The sequence below is a fragment of the Etheostoma spectabile genome, chromosome 2, assembly GCF_008692095.1.
Source record: "Etheostoma spectabile isolate EspeVRDwgs_2016 chromosome 2, UIUC_Espe_1.0, whole genome shotgun sequence".
Lineage (NCBI taxonomy): Eukaryota > Metazoa > Chordata > Actinopteri > Perciformes > Percidae > Etheostoma > Etheostoma spectabile.
This window is the reverse complement of record NC_045734.1, coordinates 6,721,509-6,731,274: the sequence shown is the minus strand read 5'-3', so window position 1 is coordinate 6,731,274 and position 9,766 is coordinate 6,721,509. Positions and strand designations below refer to the sequence as shown.

General features: G+C 39.2%; 1 protein-coding gene across 2 annotated transcripts; it reads left to right on the top strand.

Moving 5' to 3' along the window:
• The first annotated feature begins 980 nt into the window (after positions 1-980).
• Positions 981-9,278, top strand: LOC116704865 (synaptogyrin-3). 2 transcript variants are annotated; one of them, XM_032540543.1, is made up of 4 exons: positions 981-1,225; positions 3,105-3,339; positions 4,615-4,760; positions 8,259-9,278. In XM_032540543.1, exons 1-4 carry the CDS (start codon positions 1,121-1,123, stop codon positions 8,484-8,486), a joined length of 714 nt encoding a protein of 237 aa, XP_032396434.1. In that variant the 5' UTR covers positions 981-1,120; the 3' UTR covers positions 8,487-9,278. The 2 variants fall into 2 exon arrangements, with proteins under 2 accessions (XP_032396434.1, XP_032396443.1); XM_032540552.1 differs by lacking the exon at positions 8,259-9,278 and adding an exon at positions 4,913-5,050.
• The last annotated feature ends 488 nt before the right edge of the window (positions 9,279-9,766 follow it).

The window sequence follows — 9,766 nt, the reverse complement described above, 5'->3', positions numbered from 1 at the left end:
GTGTTTGTGTGTGTCTTGACTGTCCAATCAAATCAAATAAAGTCTCCAGTTAAAAACTTTGAGGTCACAAGACTTTTTATTTATTTAACCAAAAAGGTATTCGACATATAACTGTAGACTAACAAGAATTATATAGAGCCCGCCCAATACATCCGCATGGTTGTTAACATCAGCTGATTTTATTTTCCAATATAACGTATTTGCTCGTGTTTTAGATGATAAGTAGCATAAAAACGCAGTACAGAAATGTCAAAAATATGTTTGAGTCAATTTAGATACACTGTCTCTGGAATATACAGTTTGTCCATCAGAGGTCACTGATAAATGTTTTATTTTAATGTTCTGCTCAGTGGGATTGATCCACATGAAAAACGATTCTTATATGCATCTATGTTTCAGAGTAATATATGTGATAGTTTTGTTTTTGTTGACAAATCTCACGAAAAAGACCCCAAAACAACAAGGAATTGATGACTCGCTGTGTGGAAATGCTTTGAAACAGCATTTAGAGGTTCAGATGGAGACAATTAAAGAAATTGTAACTTAACTGTCAACTGCATAAATAATCTAGAAAAAAAAACACATTAACAACATAGGCTACTTTTTAAGGAGTTTATCCCCTGGTTACAGCCCTGCTGCTATGCCATTGGTCAAAACTCTTCACACGTGTAACGTAACAACAAAAACTCACATCTCTTTTAATCACCATTTTTTCTTAACATAATTAGTTCCAACAACTTCATTTTGGGAAACAATGCTAAACGATTATAACATCACGATATGGTTCCACTGAGAGTTGATAAATGATAATATAATATTGCTAACCTTAAATTATTTGCTTGGTTTGGGTCATTTAGGTTTGCATAGTCTGTGTTACATCTCCTCAAAAAATCCTCTACATTAGCCTTAAGTCTTAAAAAACGAACATTAAAACATGAGTGAACACTTAAAGCACATAATGATAATTGACAGCTATTTCTGCGGTGCAGCTGGGATCTGCTCCTGGTGACGCGGTGTGACTTCACACGGAGGCTGGAGGAGGACGCCGCCGCTCCGCGCAGCTCTCTGACCGTCTCCTCTCGTTCTCTCAGCGGGCGTCAGGCTGCACAAAGCCGGAGGGATGGATCCAGCGCGGCCGTACGGCGCCGGGAAGGCCGGGAGCGTCGCTTTCGATCCGGTCGCCTTCTTCACGCATCCCCGAACCATTCTCAGACTGATGTCGTGGGTAAGTCAGCCTTCTCTGCAACGTGTGGGTTGAATCATTGGACGGGCCTACCTGAGCCCCCCCTCTCTGTCTCTCTCCATTCACATTGTCTGTGTCTCTCGCTCTTTGCTTTTGTGCCTCTTATCCAGCCAGGATTCATACTAAACGAGTATTTTTAAAAAAGAGAGAGAAAAAAAAGGCCCAGCATCTTTGAGTTATATCTCTGTTGTTCACCTCGGTCTAAGGAACAGAAATTATTTCGGTGATGCAGCTTCTGGCTGGAGTTCAGGACCAGCATCTGATTAACATATGTGTGTCTGGAGCCTCTTTGTGTCTACATGTGAACGCTTTGGATTTGAATGCCCCCTAACCAGAATGTAACCCCCCTCTGTCTTTCTCTGGTGTGATACTGTGCAGCTGTGAGTCACTATGCACCACGTAATGTTCACTGAGGGAACAATTTGGTTTTAAAGGAGGCATAGGAGTTCAAGTTCAACAGATGCACACAACAAACCCTCTGTTTCTTTCTTTCTTTTTTTCTTTCTTTCTTTCTTTCTTTCTTTCTTTCTTTCTTTCTTTCTTTCTTTCTCCAGTGCTCTTTAAAACAAAAAACCCAGTCAAGAGGAAGTATTTAGAAAAAAACAGATATTATAAATTAGAACACATTAGTAGCCTGCAATCAATAATATGACATGTAGACCAGTGACTTGCTGTACATAGAGATTAAGAGATTTTTTTAATTATTCATTAAAATCGATGATTCTCTCGATTAATTCGTTGTTTGTTAAAATGTGGGAAAACAGTAAAAAAAAAAAGAAGCCCCATCAAATATGTCTTTAATCCAAAGGTGATGATGATCAAATTGTTTGTTTTGTTCACCCAACAATATTGCGCTTACTATGTCAGACCAAGAAAAGCAGCAAATACACACAAGTGAGCAGCAGGAACCAAGAAATGTTTGCATTTTCTGCTTGAAAAATGGCTAAAAAGATGAATTGATTATTAAATTAGCTGTGATTATTTTTCTGGCCATTGACCAATCAATTACTCAACTAGCATGCTAAAGATCTGTAACTGAAACATGTATTTTTGCATGTTGTTGACAGTCCTTCATTGTCACATATTGTGTCCTATTGGCGTTCCGTTTTGAGGAGAATTAGGCAAATTTCTTAAAGGATCAGTTCGGCCACGGTAACACTTTATGATAACCATCATTAATAAATGGTGAATTGATAGTTAATTATTCTTTAGTTAATTGTCATTTGACTGTTAACAAACAATTAAATTATGATTAATAATGTTGACTAATAGTTAATAGTGCTGAATATTAACAGTTTATTGTAACACACTATATCCTTCACATACCATATTAGGGGTCGGCTATGATTAAAAAAAGTTTGTAAACCTTTAAGAAACCATTTTTAAAACATCTATAAATATTACATAGATAAATGGACCAGATATTCCTAACACTTTGATAAGGGTTACTAATTGGTTTGTAAACTGTCTATAAACAGTGTCTGGATGGTTATTATAAAGTTACAACATATAAAAAAACTACATATATATGTATATATATATAATATATATATATATATATATATTATATATATGGCCTAAAGATTAGAGACGCAAGCTTGTTACCCGGAGGTTGTTGGTTCAATCCCCAGACCAACAGGATAAAATCTACCCATTAATTTTAAATAAAAAAATGGTTACACATCCTACTGTGGGGAGTTTTTGGAAAGGCTACCTCATTCAGAAGACTGATCTAACATCTGTTGACCACGAGGTCTGTTTGAGGCATGTGGGAGGACTGAGAGACATTCATACATCAGTGTGAGTTCATTCTCTTCTAGCTGTTACAATAATAAACCAGCGCACACGTCTTTCCCTGCAGGTTTTCTCCATGGTGGTGTTCAGCTGCATCGTGAACGAGGGCTACATCAACATCGGCAGCGAGCGTTTGCTCTGCGTCTTCAACAACAACGCGGATGCCTGTAACTATGGTGTTACCATGGGCGTGGCCTGTTTCCTCGGCAGCATCTTTTTCCTGATCCTGGACATTTACTTTCCCTCCATCAGCAGCGTCAAGGACAGAAGACGGGCTGTCCTGCTGGACCTCGTCTTCTCTGGTACATAACATGCACACAAACATATTGGTGGGAAGTGACCAACTACATTTACTCAAATACTGTACTTAAGTGTAATTTTCTGCTGTTATATAACATATAATGTACAAATGACTTAGAATGTAATTTTATAGATTAAGGTCAAATGTTATTGATCCCTAATTTCACAAGCTACTCAACATATAAAGACTATACAAATGAGATTATTAATGCATCAGTAATTATAATTCAATAATATATAATATGATTCTGATATTGGTCACTTTGCATAATGAGTAAGGGAGAGCGGGGACAGCTGAAAGATAAACATCGTTTTCTAAGAAAAGGTGTTTTTTTTGTGATCAACAACTCACACACGTGTTCTCTTAGTATCATGTGTTATTCAGTACAAACACATTAACACATATGTGAGTAAAAATAAAAGTTCTGCTAATTAAGCTCTGTTTAGTACCAGTGTTGAGACTTGCAAGACGAGTGCTTTGAAATGTCTACAAACTAAACCACCAAAAAGAGATACAAAAATATGTAATGAGTAGAAGGTCCCTAAGCTCTTGTCTTACTGCCATCTCAACACTGGAAATAAACAGAGCTGAAGCACATTTTTTATGCATTCCTTTCACATCTACAGATTCACTGTGTTCACTCAGAAGGAATCACTTTACATGGGTAGGCACTTTTAATGACATTTTGAACATGTTAAGAGGCTAAAAACATGTTTAAAACTTGCCCTGTTGGGTGCTAATGCTAGCAGGAGGATAACACGGTGTAGAAAGCACTGATTGGTTTCATTTTTCTCTCTACTGACAGCACTCCACATTTGCATTCTCCTTTAAGGGTGTGTTGCAGTGCATTACAGTATACAGTATACACCTGCTGTTTTATCATTACAATGGCACATGAAACAATAAATACAACTTGTCAGTCAAAAAGTACCGCACAAAAGAATTCCCTTACTGCACTCCAAAACAGCTTTAACCGGTTTTAACTCCAAAACGGCATGACTTCAAGAAGAAATGTTTACGCATGTCTGGTAAGCATTACATACTGTACGTGCTGACGAAATTTGATGTACATGATGTGAGTGGTTTTCAAGGAAATCTCAATGTTTCATCAGTCCCACGTTATAATCGTCCCGGCTCTCCCCAATAATTCAGTTCAATAGGAAATAATTCAAGTAAAGTCTGATTCTACTAGATTTAGTAGAATCAGAATATCTCTTTTAAAAATTTAAAAGATGATGTGCATTACCTTTTTTTGCCCCTCCTATCCCGCCTCCAGGTCTTGCTAGCTTCTTGTGGTTCGTTGGGTTCTGTTTTCTGGCCAATCAGTGGCAGGATACCTCTCCAGACGAGCTGCCATTGGCCCAGGGCTCTGATGCTGCAAGAGCCACCATCGCTTTCTGCTTCTTCTCCATCCTGACCTGGGTCTGTATGTTTACACCTGTGTCTAAAACCACATCTTGGCACAACTGTCTCAGTATGTGTGTGTGTGTGTGTGTGTGTGTGTGTGTGGTGTTTTGTGTGTGGTGTGTGTGTGTGCATCATCATCATGTTTGTTTGTATGTGTGTGTTTTCAGGGTTATCAGTGTCTGCAAGCAATGAACAGATTTAAGACCATTTCCTTCATGGAGGACAAGCAGAGACTCTGCCAAAGAGCCCTCCCACCCTCTCTCTAGTCTCCACACACACACACACACACACACACACACACACACACACACACACACACACACACACATCATTTTATAATTTCCCAATGTGCTGTGATCCACTATTATTTATTACTGTAAATAAAAACTACAAAAAACTCAGTGTTAGTTTTAAATTACAAACTTAAAGATTTCTTAAAATATAGAAGGGAGAAAATCACGTCTCGTATCAATACCTGGTCATGATTTTGTGGTGGCCTGAGAGTTTTCTAAGGTTGAGCCACTGACTAGCAGGATAAATGTAGGCAGGGAAAAGTGAAAGACACTTGATGCGCGTCATTCATTACAAGCATTAAGGTGCCATTGAGCAAGGCCCTTAACCCCTAACCGCTCCAGTTGAGCTGCTCAGTAGCCAACAGGTCAGACGGTGGCAGTTTCCAGGTGTGAAATGTGTGTGATTGTGGAGATGTTTACACATTGTTCCTAATAAAGAGCTGCTTTTTAGAAAAAGAATTACAATGCCAGATAGCATTGGCAGACACACAGAGGCCAACAGATTTATTATCCATTGACAACTCAATGGATGCTGTTAAAACAATTTTTACCACCAAACCAATAGCAGACATTTATCTCACTGTCAGAGGACAAGGAAAGGTTAAGCTGTAATTATGTCAAGGATTTGCAGCATGTTACAAAAGACTCTTTTTCAGTCTGCAAAGTCAGTTTTTCTCCCTATACTATAGTAAATTGTTCTGCAATAGATTTATGGTACGTGACAGAGAGCCAAATCAATGTTACTTTAAATTTGTCTCCTGAAAGTCTTCTGATTTTACACAGTAAAGTTGGTTTACTAATCACGAGGTGTTCAACTCAGCCTGTGAAAACAGTTGTATGATGTCAAGTCAATTTTTTATTATAGCCCAATTTCACAAATTAGCCTTAAGGGCTTTTACAGTCAGTACAGCCCACGGCTTGATTCTAATGTCTTCTGGCTTTTTAACATCTAAGACAAAGATGTTTAACAGGGGGTCCGGGACCCCCCCAAGACCCTAAGATATTACCTGATTGGTGTCATTAGGGGCGTTTCGCTCACCCCATGAGATTTACACATCTGGCTGATAACTGGGGTTATAGAATCTTAAAGATGAGGGGATTTAGCAAGCAGGGACAGTATAATGCTACAAGATGCTCTAAAGTTGCGTTATTGGAAGTGGAGGATCCAACATGTTTGCAGTATAACCCATACTAAGAAAAGTTAGCATAAATTGATCCCTTTTATTCAATCCTCCTTTTTGTTCTGAGTATCAGCACTTTTAACCAAACTGTGCATGTTTCCAGGTTTACGTAACAGCGCTTTTCTACTGCAAGAACTTGCTGAAATATAATGTAATCTGTAAACAATGTCATGGGTTTTGCTTTTGTTTCCATTGTTCGGTTCACTTTGGGGACGAGAACTCAATTTCAGCACTGCTCAGGAGTTTATGATGAATTCCTTTCATGAGTTGCCATCAGCCGGGTCGTTTGTGATCGAGCTAGCAGATGTGTTCTTACATCCCAACAAGGACAATAAACACAACAAAATAAAACCTGTTTTACCACTAAATCTTGTATTTAATAGGACAGTCAGTATTTTAACAAAGAAAAGCAATGCAGAACGGTTTTCAGAAAGAAAGAGCTGGTGTCAGAGATAACCAATGAAAAGGTGCACCAGAAGATTTTTTAGAGTCTGGCAGAAATGGGAATGCAACACGCAGCCAGAAAGTGCAGAGAAAGAAATTAAAGGGATTATAGCAAGAGGAGTTAAAGATCCCATTGGGTCTGGTAGAGAAATAGCAAAAGTATGAAATGTTTCGTCACGCTGGATTCCATTTTGGGCTACTGACCAGCTTGTGTATATCCACACATCCCCGTTTATAAATGCTGTATGAAGAGGACACTGAAAGAGGAACCCAGAACCAAAACCTCACAGGGTTCCTAAAAGTATTGACAATCCCTAGATTAGCCTACGAGTTGTTCAGGTTTTACAGGTCATCCCTAGTTCCCAGGGTCCTCGTAAGAGATTGGTAACAGCTGTCTGAGAAGAACGTAGGGAGATAGACATTATAAATGCAGTTTGAATGTTAAAAAATCAATTTAGCCACTCTGGAGATACCAAAGTCTGAAAGGGAAGTTTCAGGGTGTAGGTTTCAAGGAATAAAACATCAGTAGACTGACCCATAACTGACCCATTGCTAAGAACATAAACCTCTTTGAAAGGACTCCCCTTGTGTTATATTAAGAGGCTATTTAGCTGGGGATCACAGGACCCAGCTGGGAACATAGATATGTTCCTGTTTTTTAGGCACACTGAAAGAGGGCCTTAATGGCAGACTAAAATATCTCAACAACTATTGAATGAATTTCCATGAATCTTTGTGGTTTCCTGATGATGAATCCGATTGACTTTGGTGATACCCTGACTTTTTATCTAATACCATCACCAGATGAAATCATTTTCATTTGTCCAATATGTTTGGTCATGCCCAAATACTTGCAAATGTTAGCATGCTAACCATGAACTGTAAATATTATTGGACTCCGCATCCGGTGCAGCGAAGTGCGGCAAATGCAGAAGTGCCTTTAACCTGCATTCTATCTGAATTCCAGCAGGGGGCGACACCTGCGTTGCAAAAAGCGGACGATTTCTGTAGAAGTCTGGGAGAAAGTGACACACTTCTCACTTGATTTATTACCTCAGTAAACATTTTCATAATGAGTTTATGGTCTTAGTCGCTAGTTTTAAGTCTTCTGCAACACAAAATGATGTTCATTTTTTAAATTATGGTCTTATTGATTTTTAAATCACCGATAAAGCAAGGGGATGTTTTATTGTGTGGCTATGATGTTATCGCCAGTGAAAGTGTGTAACGCAACCAGGATGGCTGCGCCCATTACGGCAAACTCGATAAGGGATAGCAGAGCTCCACAAACCAATGAGTGACATCACACATGCACTGTCCATTAACATACAGTCTATGATGCAAACACACTAAACTAAACTGGTGAACCTGGTAATCATTATAACTGCTTAACATCAGCGTGTTAGCACACTGATGTTAGCATTTTGCTACACAAGTTGCTAGCCTGGCTGTAGAATTTTATTCTTGCTGTGAAAAAGTGCTGTAGGGTAAAAGTGTCTTTAATGCAATTCAATTTGTAACTAACATCCTCTGTGTGTGTGTGTGTGTGTGTGTGTGTGTGTGTGTGTGTGTGTGTGTGTGTGTGTTACTAACAGACTGTACTGACGCTGAGTGCACTGCGACGCTTCTTAACCGGCAGCAACACAAACTTGTTCACGTGGCAACACCTGGATCCTCCCCACGGCAATGCTCGTGCTACACCGTACCCTATCGCCAACGGAGCTACCATAGTAACAACCAACCCCTATCAAGCCCCGCCCTTCACTGAAACCCTGGACCCTCAGAAACTTACACAGCAGAGACCCATGGCTCCTGCCTTCTAGGGACAGACAGACAGAGGTGTGAGTTAAACGTTGCTGCATACGACGCGGGCACGGACAACTTCATGCCTCGCTGATTAGTGGCTTTCCATTCTGTCCTGAGATTGGTGGGATTTGGTCGTGTGATGATGTATGATCTATTTTCACCATGGCAACTGCTGGCTCAGCTTAGTTAGTTGTAATTCTCTGTGTCAAGAATAGTGTCTTCTTCTGTTCATGCACACACACACTCACACACACACACACACACACACACACAAAGATGTGGATGCACGCAAACATAGCTGTACTCACTCCCACCTGGATATATACTGTACATGTACACCTGGAAACACAAACACACAGACACCCTGGCTGCATGTTCTCACGGTGAGGTGCAGATTAACATAGATGTAGATCAGAGATGATAATCAATCTGATTCATAAAGGGAACGAGGTCTTTAGTGAAGGAAATAAAGAAGACAGAATAGCTGCGTATCTCCGTTTATCTGCTTCTGTTTGGACCTCAGCCAGTCCAACCAATCATAAGCTGCCCTGCAGGAATGTGACGTCCAATTGGCAAAAATTGAGACAGACAGGCAGCATGACCAATAGATTCCGAGGAAACAAGTGAATGGTGGCAGAGATGGGTACATTTTCTTGGCTAGAAAATAAAGGCGGGCTAGCTTAATGCATTCTGAATGCTATAGTGGTTCAGTGTGAAATATTTATGTGATTAAATATTTTATTGTTATATGCTGAAGTGGTTCAATGAAATATAAAAAATAAAATCTATCCATCACCACTGTTTAGTATGCCTTTGTTCAGATTTCTTTCTTAACAAGTTCCACTTTGCTTCGTGCAATGGGAGAAACTGTTTTTGATGTAATTACATATTGAGACCCAGGAAGTGTTATAAGGCATATTAATCAGCATCTGCTGTAGGCTCATATTTAGAAATGGCACTCGAGTTATGTTGAATTCATAAAGCAGCAGAAGGCAGCAGCTGTGCTGTATACTATATCTATTTTTGGATTACTGTAAGTGACTCATTCAAAGACCTCATCAGGGTATATGGAGGAATTCTGAGGTTAAAAGCAATACATTTACAAAAGCTTTTATAAGATACTTTCCATACATTTTCTCATCGCTACCAGTACCTTGACTTCTAACCGTTTGAATCAGCAAGAAACTTTAACATGGTATGTATCTTATTATGTCATAAAAAAGTCATAGCATGTCATGTAAATGTCATTTAAAAAAATCATAGTAAAGTATGTCATTAAAAAGGCCAAAGTGTTATA